The 16,225-nt window shown below is 35.5% G+C and overlaps 1 protein-coding gene across 2 annotated transcripts in view; it reads right to left on the bottom strand.

Annotated features, from left to right (window-relative positions):
* Positions 1 to 205: 205 nt before the first annotated feature.
* RAB11FIP2 (RAB11 family interacting protein 2) overlaps positions 206 to 16,225 on the bottom strand; it is a 33,553-nt gene continuing 17,533 nt past the window's right edge. Inside the window, exons 4-5 of one of the 2 annotated variants that reach the window (XM_065639415.1) lie at positions 8,453 to 8,498; positions 206 to 4,849 (exon numbers count right to left, since the gene is read on the bottom strand). In XM_065639415.1, the coding sequence (XP_065495487.1) occupies positions 4,622 to 4,849; positions 8,453 to 8,498 (274 nt within the window). In that variant the 3' untranslated portion in view covers positions 206 to 4,621. Of the gene's footprint in view, positions 4,850 to 8,421; positions 8,499 to 16,225 lie in introns of both variants that reach the window. The other variant, XM_065639416.1, reaches the window with a different exon arrangement.

The raw sequence follows: 16,225 nt of genomic DNA, 5'->3' as shown, positions 1-16,225 counted from the left end.
AATGGCTACCCTGCAAACAGCTGGGATATTCATTTAGAATTGTCCTTAAGGAAAGACCTCTTTGTGGTCTGAGAATCTTAACAGAGCGGTTCTCACAAACACTTCAGTGGAGCTGAGGAGTCACAGGCTTTGCGTAACACAGATGAACATCACAACTCCAGAAATACTGTGGTAGTGCATTGTGGTGCTTTATTAGTGTCAGACATGCAATATTTATTTAATGAACAGAAATGAAAATATTAAGATAACATTTTAATCAAATTAAAGGCGCTGAAGTTGCAATAATGAAACAAAAATAAAGTTTTTCATGCATTCTAAGTTTCTAGTTCTCACATGTGCATATAGTTGTGATTCTGTACCATTATTAAACGTAGACAAACTACCATTGATTGCACGAGACAAAAATCAACCTGTAAGTTATAAGTAATGTTCCTACTTTTACAGACTTCCTATATAACCTGGATCTTCAGCTTTTTATAGCACATTGTAATACAAGACTTCTGGAAGCTTCTAAGATGACCAGGAATGGCTCTACCGGTAGTAACACACAGTGGTTTCTTCAATGTACAAATTATGAAAGATAAAGCAAATGCCCACCATGACTTTTTCAACAGAAACAATTCTCAAAACCCTTCATAAACAGATTAAAGTGCTACCTATTGCATATTAAATACTTCCAGCGATTGTAACTACATTTAAAAGTTATAAATCCCTGAAAATAGGGTTTCATACGAGAAGTGCTGACAGACCTTTAAATCTAGCATCATCAACACAGCAGCGCTATAATCCTTCACCATGTACTTCAAAGAGAAGAAGTTAGTCAACATGCTTTAAAAATCACCATTTTAAAAGCCCACAGCTAATGCCTCCATCATATCTACAACAGTAACGGATACAGAAAGAGCAAAAGCCTATGAGCTTACTTTACATACTTGATGTACGACAATAATTCTTCTTGAAAGCTGGAAGTGTAAATAAACCTCCAGTGCAGCAGTAAATACATTAAGACAGCAGTTCTGTTTGTTTTAAGATGCATCTCAGAAAGGACATCCCATACAGAAAGAAATGCAGACTAGTACCTAATGGGCATGAGATTCATTAGGTCCCCAAATCACAAAACCTTTCTAAATTCAAGGCAACAGTTTGACAGCTGGAAAATTACAAATAATTCTTGATACAGAGCCAACAGCAATAAATGTAGTTATGTATCACCTAGGGAGAAAAGCAAGCTAAATGTAAAATACAGCAGCAAGAGGTAACATATATAAATACTAAACATTCTTCTTGAATGCCAGAAAGTTTAAATTTGTTACTTACAACATTAAAGTATGGCCTTAATATTTGTTCTTTAAAGTAAAGTACATGGCTATGAGCAGAGGATGTATTTCAAAGGATAACTTCAAAGTATGGTGCGTGCATGGATGAACTCGTATGCTTATTTTCAAGATTAAAAAAAAAAATCAAAATAACGTGGAGATGTCAAAAATTTTCATCCCTACATTTTAAAGGGCAAGAAAGACTGATCATTACTGGCAAGTTATAGTTTTAAAATGACCTGCAAGAAAGTTTACAATTCTATCCTATGGGAGAAACAGAACTTTCTTTTGTTTTCAACATATAAATTACTCCGTATGAAATGTTTTCAATCAAAAGCTACATGTTTCAAAAATACATGTGGAGTGAAGATGCTTTTCAAAAATAATCTCAAAATATAGAAAAACATTAAAATTTTCTTTATAAGCAGAAAATGCTGTGCATGTAATCTTCCCAGAATTGCTCCAAAACCAGCCTGTATCTTTAGCTATAAGAACTCCATGAAAATATCTTTATAGTTGTAAATATCCCATTCTGCATCTCTTAGTAACTTTACCTTTTCCTAAATTGCATTTGTCATTCTCCCCTCTTTCTTGATAAACTGTTAGAAACAAAAGGTGCTTTTATGCACTTACAGATCAGATAAAGACTAGATAGCACATTCAAAGCTTCACTAAATTTCTTCATTAATGCACAAAAATTGATCTTTTCGCTACCTTTAATCTGCTTATCATTCTTGGTATGCAAATATGTCAAATGATCTGCTTTTAGTCAATTATGCAGTTTGATACTCTACATTTACATTCTAAAAGAAGTGATTTCAGAGGTGCTAAATATAGTAGAGTTTCATTTTAATAATTATAAGTTGGCTTGCAAGTGAGAAGTCATTGGAGCGTGTTCTCTGGTTAGTTTACTTGTTAAACCCCATTGGTGTGTGTGATTTAATCATCGTAGATGCTGCAGATGGTCTCATACCAGTTAGTTTGAAAATGACTGTGGAATTCAAAACAATTGCACAACACTTCCTCATTAACAATACGAGAAAACGACTTGCTTCGGCCAAACATTTGAAAATGTTTAAGAACTTCTATGGAAATACTGAGTAACTGAAATACATCTTGGTGTAATTAGGAAATGAAAATCTGAGTGCAAAACTTAACTTCCAACAGTAAACGTACCATAACTTAGGACATAACCTTTGGCACTTTGAATATATTACAACAAATTTACAGTCATTTAGATCTCAAGTGGGTCAAAAGAACATTCATGTGGGTTACGAGGTACCAAACTTGGTAAATCCTTAGGTTGTCAGAAGAAGACAACTTGGTGAAGTGGGCCCGTTTCTGGGCGAGGAACATCGAAATGCAGAGCGCTAAGATGAAGAAGGGCTTGAATCACTCAGGCTCCATCCAGGCACAATGATCTACGCTAAGGGATCCCTGGTTTGGGTCTGGAACACTCAAACTGCACAAATTTTAGGGACATCGCACTAGGGGGATTGGAGGTAGCTCCTAAAAAAAGAGCGAAATATTATAAAAAGGAGAAAGAGAGGAGAAAGAAAGAGGAGAAAGAGAGAGGAGAAAGAGAGAGGAGAAAGAAAGAAAGAGGTGTAAACTAAATCTGAGAGCAACTGTGCAAAGAAATATTTTTAACAAGAATAATTCTGTACTGTCACACAATACTAACATTGTCAAAAGCATTCAGATAGAACGTTTTAATCTTTTCCAGAACATTATTCAAGATATTACTAATTTTCACAGTTTTAAAAATGAAAACGTATTTAGATCTTTTACAACAACAACAACAAATTTGAATTTAATTCCAAACTTGTTTTCCTCCTCAGCAACAGCCATTTCATGGTGCTGTAAGAAGAAAAACAGATCAGGTGTAGAAAAAGAAGAGGAGGAGGAGAAGACAGTCGGGTTTTATAAATCCAAATCAAAAATATTCTCTGTACCTTTTTTTTAATATCATCTTACCGTTTTGCAGCAACATACTATCCAAATGAGACTCTTATGAAAGAAATTAAACTTAAAATCTATTTATGTTAACATTGTGAGGATTATTCTTCTACACTACTTGCCTATTATTTGTTCATCACTGTATTTTGCCGATTTGTTGAATAATTGACACCTTTCTCATATGTCATTTTACAAACAATTATTAAATGATCAGGAAGACATTTACTACATTCTTCTTTCATTTGCCTCAATGAAAACTGACTTTTAGAAGTCCTTACAACAAATACAGATTTTTTTTTTGATGAAAAGCCTTTCTAAGTACTCTATATGTGTTTAAGCAACATAGTCTATCTCTAAAGGCATATACTTTGTTGTCATAAGATTCAAAAAACTTAAGACATATATATAATGTAAAACTCAACCTTAAATTGAGTCAGTTCTCCATTTCCTGAATTACTGTATCTATTTAAGTCAGTCTGTTCATGCCTCCTACTTTTCACTGTAGCAGACTGTGACTGAACAAAGTATTTATATTTATTCCATACTTTTCTCCAGTCCTACTTCCCATTCTGTTAACACTGCTTAAAGTACTTTAACATATAAAAAGGCATGCAATAACTTCATACAAAAAGATCCTCAAAACAACCTTATGTCATGAGCTCAATACCAAAGTTCAGTCATTATTCACAAAATTCAGCATTTAAGTGTAAAATAACTGATTCCAGCATGTGCCATTACCAACAGAGCAAGGTATTTTTCACATTGTTATACAAAAAGCACATCGTACAGAATACAGCATTTACTTTGCAAAGATTGTGCATCACTGTTTTCCTCTAATATGTGTAGAACAAACTACATTCCATTGCGACAAAGCACACTTAGGTCTAGTAAAGCGTACTGCACTGGCTTGAAAACAGTGGTCTCGATGGCATGCTGTAATATCAGAACTGATATGTTTGCGTAATACCAATAATCATTCAAGAAAACATTCATAACGGCACGGGCTTCCCAGCTGAAACTGCCACATGGTGAACACTAAGCTACTATATAAACTGCATGGACATATTTAATGTGTATTATTTACTCTGCTGTAAGTATTCTGTACCTAAAGGTGTTTTCAAAAAGAAAAAAAAAATATTTAGGTAATCTAACAGAATATTACTTTTGGCAGTCTCTGCTAGTGTTTGGAGTAAAAAACAAACAAAAATACCGCCACACCATAGTCCTGTTCTCCCCCGATTCCTGGAATTTCTTAGGAGAAAAGGAATGAAGAGAAGTCAAAATGTTGAAGTGTGAATTCCTTCCACTAATGTATTCAGCAGGAAGTACCATCAAGCATCAGTGTCTTAACTTTTGGAAAATTTGCCAGCTTTTCGAGAAGGTTCATATGGCACTCTGAGAATACTGGGTGTTTCTTCCATCACTCGTACAAGAAGATTATCAATGTAATCCTCAAGCTCCCGAATATGAGTGTCCTTCTTCTTAAGTTGCTCTTTATGCTTCACCAGCTCCTGCAAAACCTCTTCGTACGTAAGGTTACGGTATCCTGCAGCAGCGTCGAAAGGATTTCCATCCTACAGGTAAGTTTAAAAAAAACACCAGATGTTATTAAATAGTTCAGCGTTCTGAGCAAGTCGGTGGGTTATCACTTTTCATGTTTCTCATGTGCACCTCTTGACAGAAGCAAAGTCTCTTGACAACTGGAGACAGGGTGCTCAGCTTAAAATAAGTTTCCCACACTGTCATCTCCGAAAAAAAATACTGTTCTCAGAGAGATGTATACACAGTTAATGACCATACGAGCAGTAACCACAAGAACAGTTAGCAGGTCCGCTTTGGGAAACTATGTAGTAACTTTAATTATAGCAGAACAAGAGAAAGCCCTGAGAATTCAAGTCCTACTGTAAATTTCCTGAGCTCTTGCCCTTTGAGCATACCATGGCAAAACATTTACTTAGCTTTAAATGACATCAGCCCTCATCTGTCTTTCGTATTCTGGTTTTAGTCATCAGTGGTTCTCTGGGCCTTGGTTTCTGAATCTTATAATAAAATTTGCAATTTTAAATTTCAGGTGAAGTTAAAGGCTGCACCTTATTTGCACCAGAGCACTTGGGACGGAAATATGTACGACTAAAAGATCTTGCGTGCTTGCTTTAAAGCAAGAGGGGCCTAGAATGAAGCAGCAGGTAAACCAGAATTGTTTCTGTAATGATTTCTGATGACTTGATAAGCGCAGGTATTAACAGAGATGGACAAATTAGTCACCTTAACAAAGGGCAACATGAGATTCAAAACACTATAAACTTGACTGTCTTATTCTATGTCAAGAAGCTGTCACCTTAACGAACCAGATTACATTTGGAAATGTACAACGGAGAAAAAGATTGTGAGAGTTGGTTTATAAAAGTATTAGCACTGTTAGACATGCAAAGCAGTAAGTTTTAGCTGATTCGGAAGTGGAGACATTTAAAAGATACGGAGCCTCTAAGTAAAATAATCTAACCTCTCAAATCCTGCACCTCTAATAGGGCAGAATAACACAAAATATCTTTTGTTTACAGTAGAAACCTGTCGTTAAAAATGCTGAAGCTTGCACAGCAAGGAAGCACATCACAGAACAAAGTCAAACTCATTCCTTTTCCTGCTTCATTCCTTTTCTTTCCGTACAGCTCTGTATTCACACGTTGGCATACATCGAATCATTAAAATATGCAGGTGGCTGAAGTTTTCAAATAAACCTATTTAAAAGTGATGGGGAACTGCAAAAAGGGTGACGTATGGCAGATCAATCAGCCTCTCTCCATCAATTATATGCTAACAGTAGATCTTGAAAATATGTGCTTTTAAGGGTTTCTCACTACACTTGAGATATTTAATGTCACGTTTATGTACACGCATCCAGTATTTTAAACTGTAGTATCAAGTTACAATATCGAAAGTGATCAATAACTCCCACTTCATTAAAATGCCTAATGTGATGAAATTTATAAATTGGTTAGTAATTGATTTCCAGCAAGCATAGAAGAGAAAGTAACTTCACTTTGTGGTCATTATATTGTTAGCACATTTTGTTCTACAAGAAAGAAGTAAAATTTTCTGTTTATGGTACTAAATTTTTGTACATGTTGGAAAAGACAACATTAACAATTCCATGTCTAAAATATAGGGTCTTCCTAATTTTCTAGTATGGCAAAGGAACAGGAATTAAGATCCAATGAATGTGTTTAATTATTATATAAAGTTTACTGGAAAATTGTTTGTCGCACATATGCTTTAAAGATGTTTTGCCATACGCATGCTCTATATAGATCTTGGGCGGGAATAACCTGTCACATTAATTACACAAAATTCTAGTTAAAGGTTGTGAGTACTTAAAAATAAATATCATTAAAGTTCTGAAGATTTTAAATGTTCAGTTTGAGCAAATAAGTGATACTTAAATGTATAAGGACCAATTATATCTTCGCAAAACCAGATACTAAAATTTTCATACAAAACATTAATCTTATAATGAATTATTAAGAAAAAAAGATTCTAAATAATAAGCTATGCAAAGAATGATTGTCTCAGCTACAAAATCCTATTGGGGTACACGCTGACAGCCAGAGGAAATGCAGTCAGATAAAATGAAGGCCTGGCAATCTCTGATCATCTCTTTATTGTTCTAATGAGGAATTCTGCTCTGGGAATATCATCTAAGCTACTTTCACATCTTTTGTCCTACTTATTCATCTTCCCTTCGGTTCTTAATTAGGCCTTAAAGAGCTCACACTGCCCTTTCAACTGGCTACTGCTCCCATTTAAATGCTGCTTTCAGAGACAGGTGTTGGCACCAGAGCAGAAGACATACAAACATAATTACTAAATGTGATGCACAAGGAAGAAATATAATAACTCAGTGAGGGTTATTATTGCAGAACCTAAGAATAAATTACTTCAAATACCTCAGAAAGCAATCTTGAATATTAAAAAAAATATATTCACATGGTTTCATTCAAAACTATCACTGAGATATAGTTCCTCCTCCTCCTAATTTGTATTTTGTATTAAATGAGCACCACCTCATAATCCTACAACTGACATTTAGGATAGCTGGTATTCCAAAAGAAAAATCATCAAGGATTTCTTTTATCACCTTTAAATCCTTTAAATAAAACAATTCAAATCTTATTTCTTAAAAGAATTAAACCGATGCTTTTACCAGCAATAAATTACATGATTTGCGGTAGTACATTTGCAAGCACACAGAAACTGTAATTATGGTTACATTACAGACAATAGCTGCTAAGTTAAATCAATTTTTTGATGTCGCTTTTTGTCAGAGATTAAGTAACCGCCTGGTAGAATTCAGTTTACTATCTGATCAAAGGCAGCCTTCATATACTCTGACATCTCCCACCAGTTACTTACATTATAAAAACTTGGGCATTTACAATAACATCAAATGTTATTACAAGTCATTTACATAAACCAGCAAAAACCAAACAGTACAAAGTCATATTTGCTTGTGAAAATTGTTTTCTATATATTTTAAAGATTGAAAACAAACCCCCTTTTAAAGATTTCATCTATTCACAGAACGAATTCTAGTAAGACCACATTTTCCTTCAAACAAAGACACTGCACAGGAAATATGTGGGGGTTTTCTGTCTTAGTACACAATTTATTCTAGGTATTTTTAGAGTCAAAAAGAATATTTCGAATAATAACTTCTAGTATTTCTATTTGTAGTGTTTTCTGAGAGGCTGCTAATTTATTTACGTTCTTAATCCTGTCATGAACCAGTTCATTACTTTCATTTTGACTGTCGTGATAGGAAACTCCTGTTAGATCAACCAACACATCCCTGTGCGATGCAGAACTCCTCACCTGACTATCACTCCTCTAGAGTCATCTGAAATACCCCAAAGCAACAGGGTTTTTTTTACTTTCTGTACAAAGATCTCATTCTCCCCTTTTTCTCTACAACATCACATTGAGCGCAAAGCTCTTCTTTATTTCTAAATTTATATTAAGCCTGTAATTTTCCCATTAGATTTTCTGGATATCTCAAAAGAAAAACAAAAACCCCTCAATGTTTCCTTGTAAGAGGCTAAACAAAAATAATAGCTTATATTGTGTGAAGCATCACTTAGCTGACATGTACCGATGGCTTTCCATGACACTGTGTAACTCACCACTGTTTTCCTGAGGTCCTCAATGCCAGAAGGTTTCATATTAAAACTGTAGGAAAAAAACAAAACGCCAAATATTAAAAGTGCATATTTATCTGACCAAAGCATCTGCTCCTAGAAGACACTAATGAATTAGGTACATAACTATAAAATGTTTAATATGATTTCTTGATTTGTTGAATTTATGAAAAATAAGAAAATGTTGAAAGTTAATAGAAATCATCACTATTTTTTGTTCACAATTTTTTGTATTTTTCATATTCTTTCTGTCATAAAATTTGAGTAATTAATTAACAAATGCAATAAAGGGTATTATGGATTGGGCTCCACTAGCTGCTCTCTTATCTCTAGACTTACCTTGAGCTTCTAAGCAAAAAGAGATACTTGAAATAAAATATTCTGGAAACATGTTCCAGGAATGAGATTGTTAAAGAACAACAAAGCCCCACAAACTAACATATATTCCCAGCTTTCACAGCAGCTGCTAGAAAAAAAAGGTCCTTTACAAATTCCAGTGAGATCAGCAGCTTAAGAGAGGGCTGAAAAGCCATTTCTGTCCGCAACGTTTGTGTCGTACTTAAATTTGAGTAAATAATCTATTATTTTATAAACCTCGCGATTATCCCACATATCCAGAAAGCAAAGCTACTTCATGATTTTGTTGAGATTTTTTTTTCTTCTTCCACTGCAGAAGTGCAGTTGATATTGATAAAAGCAGCCATTGTCAGAGTGTCAGGCCTAAGAAATGCTCCACTGGTCCCTCAACTTGACGTAATTATTAGCAAATATCCTCAAAAATTAGTGCTGTTACATTCTTATGTACTTAGTACAGCCAGTTTGGAAAGAAAACTAACTCTCTGAAAATCTGTTCAGAATTTGGATACAGCTCAAGTAACATTTACTTGGTAGCATCGTAGCAGACATCATCCTTTCACATCACAGAATCCACTATTTAGTGAGACGGCATGTACTGGGTGTCAAGGGTGGCGTTTGTTGGCTGAGAATAATGCAAAAAGTTACAAAAATATGTTTACTTTTTTTTTATATTTAAAGGTAGCTTAAGGTACAAAACGTATTTTGTGACTGTCCATCACTCTTTGATATCTGAATTTATAAGCCATGTATCTCACGGGATAAAAGTGGAAGGGACATTACTTACAAACGTATACTACATTAAGGGTAAAAACCTTTTTTTCTGTATTTTGTCTTTTTTTTTTTACATTAATATTTTATTCTGCACAGTATTTTTTATTTCCAAAGCAGGCAGTCTTTTGCTCATACAGAAGTCCCGTGGACCATCTGCTGGGCTGAGCATATTAGATAAAGATTGGATTACACTAACAGTCACAACCAGAACTCGAGAGGTGTCTGATGAATCAAGTTCTGGCTAATTCCCATTATACCTGTTTGTAACAGTGACCCGCAGCAGCCTGCCCAGTTTGCTGGAGCCCAGTTTTGAATGAGGGGCCCCTTTCACTGGGTATTGTCTGAAAAGCCAAAGGCAGGAACCCTCCCTCACGGTCGCCTTTGAGTTTCACACTGATGTGTCAAACACATGATGAACTCGCTTCATTCATGGCTGCCTTTTGTGATCCCCGCACAAAAAAAAATGAGTTAACTGAACTGGATCAAATTAGCTTGGTGAAAACCAAGAATGTCTCTATTTAACGAAGTGTGGCGTTAATTTGGGATATCTTTCTTTTGGGACTGTTTCCTCATGTTAGACAAGATATAGAATAATACAGCCTGACTGCTCAACTGAGTGACTTTTTGAAAGGTTAAAAAAGCAAGATCTTTCATTGCCTTGAATGACTTTATAGTTTCTGTGAAATAAGTTCTGGGACTCTCTTTCATAGCGGCAGCTTAAAAGAGAAGCAGTTCTGGCTACAAAAACTTGCCTTTGAAAATTAGAAATATAAATCCCTGGCAATATGGACTAATTTATCTTTTTAGCTAAAAAACCTGCAATCTTTTCTGTAACATTGCAAACATTGTAGCCGCAATTACAAAAGAGCACATCAGTGTATTTCACATGAAACAATTTGAACATACTTGCAAAAAACCAAAAAACTAATTAAACAATATCCCCCAATAAAAACTCAAGCACCAGGAATACTCTTATTTTAAAGAGATACGTGGAAAATATACTGCTTCTCAAGGAAGAAACAGGTGCTGAGACTGCATATAAATTTATTTTAAATCAGGTCGTCTGCTAAGTAAGGTGGGAGCTGAGCCCCGTGGGGATTCCTGCCAGCGCTTCCAGCCCGAGGTGAGTGTGAGCAGACGCAGGCTCCCACCATCCGACTTGTAATTCACTGTCCCAGGACCAAGTAATACCTCCATAAAACATACTGTAAAATTATGAATACATACAGTTGGGGGAGTAGCATGCACGGTGTATGGAAATTCATGAGAGCGTTTATTTTTTAATTTAAATTTCATCCCTAACTTTACACACCTGAAGTTAATATCTCACTTGATTACTCATAGTAGCTGACAGAAAACACACCTCTAGGATCACAGCCCAGATGCCCATCTCTGTTTTTTTCCCCAGGGTTTGAGAAATTGGAGGGAATTCTTGCCAAAGAAGTGTGAAAAAACTATGTTCACAGCTTAGGCAAAAATTTCTTTTAGCTTTGAGCACATTTTTCTGTGAATAGTGATTGTAAAAAAAAAAAAAGGCACTGTGAGATTTTATAATCATTGTTTCTCAATTATGTCCAAACTAAATTCGCTCAGCTTGCAAGTAAAAAGATGTTTCTTTTCTAACAAATGGACTTTCTGCCAACTCACGCTGAGAACTAAAGTCAAACTGGGTTTCTCTGGTTCATCGTCATTAACACACATTCTAACACCACCTCACTGGACGTACCTTCCAACCTAAACAAATGAACTTGTCTGCTCCTCTTTTTACTCACCGAAAAGAGCTCATTTACCTTCTTGCTCCTGTGTCCTTCATCATCTCAAGGAATCAAGTAATTTTCTACCTCTTCCACTTACCCAGACATGGCAAGAAGCCCCCGGCTCCACCACTACGGAGCCTCATGTGCCTCAAGGTGACGTCTCTGGTCCCATAACGACTTTTGACAGTTTGTCTCTCATGACTAATAAACTTTCATTCACTATTCACTCTAATCATCTTCAAGAAAGGTAGGAGCCAGTAAAAGGGAGGTAAATCACACCAGCACCAGGACGATGCAGGTGACACTGCCCAAGCAAGTCACCCAACTTGTACAGTCTCCCCACCCCACTGTACGTAGAAGAGATTTATTCAGTCTAGCACAGCAATTAGTCACGTCCCCCATTTCGCTCATCTGGGAATTCAATTAGTTTCCTTACAAGTTATTTTACAGCAGATATTTAAAAATCATTTTAAAATCATATCCAATATTTTATTGCAATTTTTTCTTGACATGGACATTTTTACTGAATAGTAAAGTTTGAATTTCTTGGGTTTTATTGGCTTGGATTTAAATTGTAGCTCATCTGAGACAGGAACATTTCCTTATTTCCATGTTGCTGGGGGGAGAAAAAGAGATGAGAAATGAAAACCGAATACACTAATAATGGAGACAGACATACTATAATGCTGATACTGTTGAGTGTTTTGGATGACTACTTCATAATCATAACAAGCCTACTTTTTACCCTTTGTTATTTTCCCTATTTAAATACATTTCCTTAGAACTACATGAAACTTTTTTTTTCCGTATCGCCTACCTTTTATGAGATACCTAAATACATTGTGTGCTGATTATTTGTATAGAAACTTCAACACAGCCGAGTTGAATTTAGGATGCATCACAAGCTCAAGTTTATGACTGGAGTTTGTAATTTTGTCTTTTGATGTTTAATGGTAGTTAAAAATTGAAACATTAGGTCTAGTGGCTGCTTAAATATTTAGCTTCTAAATGCCTAGAGATTAAAACAATGTTTAAAAAATCTTTCCTATAACTGATTTAAACATTTTAGTGCCTGAGCCATTTACTCTGACAACATAATGAATGGGAATCAGACTCCTAAATTATGCTGTATGGAAAGCGTATTTTCTTAAGGAGAGAAAGCTTTTTTACTTACTTTTAGCTATTCGTATTAGTTATACGATCATTGTACTGTATACTATTAGAAATTAAAAGTACCATATTTACATTCATTTTAACTATTCAAAGTACTGAAATCTTCTTTGTTAACCTGACATCTTGTAAAATAACCATAATACCTATGTGCTCGGTGTGAGCTTTCAGTTTTTCTTCCATTAATATGGAACACCTATGTACAACTTATTAGCAAAGCTCTACCATGTTCTTTTTTCATTAGAGTTGAAATATTACTCCTATTCCTACTTCTTGGTCTTTGGACTGATTCTTATTACATTGCTTACGCATTTTTCTTTGGATTCTCACAACGCGTATCAAAACCTTGAACTATTAGGATGCAGTTTAAGTTATTACCAATGCACTAGAAAAACAAAAGAAATTAATAAAATCAGATCCAGTTAATGGAATTCAGAAACTTTGCTTTCCATAGAACATTAGTAGCCTGCTGTGCCTGGCAATGCAGACATCACTTTATACTCCGAGAAGGAATGACTGTCACGTCTGGCAGCTAAACAAGAATGGAGTGAGCATATTACCATTTATTTCCCAATCAGATTCTGGGGAACATCACTTAAGACGCTTCACTATATAAATTGTCCTGCTGTCAAGCCACGCTCTAAGGCCTTCTGGAGTCTGTGTAACCCCAGGAGGACACAAAAAGAGTATCAGGTTGTGTTGTTACTACTCCGTTTTGTTAATATTACTATAAAGTCTCATGCCAAGAGTTAAGAAACTGGACCCAAACCCCTGAACTTTGAATGTAAGACACACTTTTCTTGCAAATCATTTGTTCTCAAGCTATATATTCTTTACACAGGCTCCTCTGGAAATGGTCTGTTCACGAGTATACTGGTGCTTTCTGTGCAGCCCTTTAAAGACGGCAGAAGGTTTCACAAGATAAAACAAGTTACAGTCTCAGAATACGGTGCTCAAAATGGTTCTGAACAATTTGCACTTCAAGGACACAGCCTCTTCTCTTATGGCTCACATATCTTTCCAATTTAGTGCAGTAGGAACATGACAATGCAACTATATGGAAGCACAGAAACTTTCAGTTTAAACAACCCCAAGAATTTAACAAAATTTGGGCGTTATGTATAAACACCTTCATTTTGAAAACAGACATTAATTTGGATCCCCAATAGGCCGGTGACCTTCTGAGGTGTCTGGTACTGCTGGAATCCCATCCAAGGAAGCGGAGGCACACAGGGTACCGGAACGCTGGCCTTCTCCTTCCAAAATATAACTATCTGAAAAGAATGGCAGTGATACTTGCACACCGCTGGACACGTTACTCATGCAAATTCATTTATTCTTCAGGATTTACAAGGCATTCTTAAATCAAAAATGATCTCACACAGGGAACTCAACTGAATTTTAATTTAAGTTTCTGGAAACAAACACCAACCGTTTTGCAAAAAAAGTTAATATATTTAAGCATCTAAATATTCCTTGTTTTCCTAGGCAGTTATGCTATGGTTAAAAAAAAAAAAAAAAATCAAATCAACAAAGTTTTATTCTCAAAAAAACACAAAAGAACTGTTATACTAGAAGCTGGACCAGCACGTTCACTAGAAGACCCTACTGGTAGAGATCTATAAGGCAACCAAAAAACACAACAACCCTAAAGTTAAATTTTATACAGAAACTTCCAGAATCATTTTTGAATGCTTAAAAAATAGCACTAAGTCTTAGTTCTTTATAACGAAACAGGGGGGGAAAAAAAAAAAGTTCATCAATTTTACATAGCTTCAGCATTTATTAATAAAGATACTATTTAATTATTTTTTTAAAAGAAAATAGAACTGGCAGTGCATTCCCCCTTGGGACAGATAATATGCCTCGTGCATCCACTCAGAAGAGGTTTCACATGCCCTAATGTGCACCAACAGACAATGAAAGCTTGAAAAAAATCTTGTCATGCAGCCAGCAGGACGAACTTTCAAAACAATGTTCCTAAACCAGACAACTAATTAGGAATAACTGATTGCTGGTGTGGAGTCTATTAATACTATGCATTTCTACAACATCTCTCTAAGAATCGATTGCTCCAACCCACTCTAGTAATGTCCCAAATGCTCTGTGACTCTTGCTTTGCAGTAGCTTTGCAAATATTTCATTATTCTCTCATCACATGCAGTGATCTTTCTAAATCGGATGATAACAGTCCTGGCAGGACAGACAACCTTGCATGACTTCTGCTTGTTCTGTAGTTTCCCTTTACCTCTCACGTACCTGTAATGTATGTGTTCTGTTGAAATAATACTCTACTGACACCTTTACCCCACTAAATTAAAAGTATTAACAGCCTACAGTATAATTAACACACGGCCATAGTCTATCAATATTCTACATAGACTATGGATAATCACAGTTGACTAGAGATAAGTGCAGTCTAATTTCAGTACGGAACTGAAAAAAGCCTTTCATTTCAAGAAAAGCAACACAGGAGGATGCTGTTCTTAAAATAACACATGCTAACAGACAGACGAAACAGAATTCTGAGAATAGTGTAGTTCACCTGATGTCATTTTTTGACAAAGAGAAATATACATTAAAATGTTGGAACAGACTTTATTACTCTAGCAAGCACAGTAATAAACTTGTTAGACTTCCATATTTCTGAACAAGGTATATGAAAATTAAAAATAACGAGTTGTATTGTGTACTGGAAAAGGATGACCTGTTTGGCACAGAACTATACAGGCATTTTGCGCTGATCAGGCGACTTCTGGGATCCATTCCAATGGACCCTGTGGCCAGTAACTATGTCTCCAGCACATCATATATAACAGACGAGAGTGAAAACATTTAACAGTCATTTATCTTTGCTGATGTTCAAGTTGTTGCACTAATAACTTACCTTCACTGTGGTTTAAGTGAACAGATTTTACTTTACAACTGCGGTCGACTAGAGCCAGGCACCTGCTCTGCTAACAGCTCAACTGACAGGTAGTAACCTAGAAAGTCACCGACTTACACCATGATTTTGCAATCGCTTCTCTAACTAATCAAGTAACACACATATAAAATTTTAACATTTGCTGAAATGTAAAAGACATCAGCTGTTCTTTGGATTTAACACTTTAATATGATCTGAACACATCACGGTACTCAAGAGCCTCACATTTTCACAGCACCTCATGTCTTTTTTTTTTTCCTCCCCAAATCTACTAACGGTCATATCAAAATGTAGAGACAACGCTTATTTCAAACGTGCCAGCCATTGGGAAAGATGAAACTGCAGATATTGATTTGTTTGGAACAGGCAACATTGGAGAGCGAGGCAGCTCTAACAGCCACGTGTGATGACAGCATTGGGGAGAGACGCTGAAGAAAATAATGACAGACGAAATGGAAATATGCAAGAAATTAGTTTAAGGGGGTTTTGGGTGTTGTGGGGTTTTTCTGTTTTGTTTTCGGGGTTTTTTTTTGAGTTGCAAGTAAAAGAACACAGAAAAAAAATAATATTCTTGTATTTTATGCTCCTATTGACCAATAACTAATGTTATAAAATATAAGCATTATTCATAATTATTACACTGAATCCTAGTAAGATACATGTTTCTTTCTCCTCCACTATTCCATCTTCCATAGTGCTTAGAATGTAACATATTTATCGCAAGAACTTGAGATAAGGTATAACCATTATGCAGGCACAAGCTTTATTCCCTTTATT

This window comes from Caloenas nicobarica, chromosome 7 (genome assembly GCF_036013445.1).
Source record: "Caloenas nicobarica isolate bCalNic1 chromosome 7, bCalNic1.hap1, whole genome shotgun sequence".
Classification (NCBI taxonomy): domain Eukaryota; kingdom Metazoa; phylum Chordata; class Aves; order Columbiformes; family Columbidae; genus Caloenas; species Caloenas nicobarica.
Note: the sequence above shows the minus strand (reverse complement) of the source record. Positions and strands in the feature narration are given on the sequence as shown.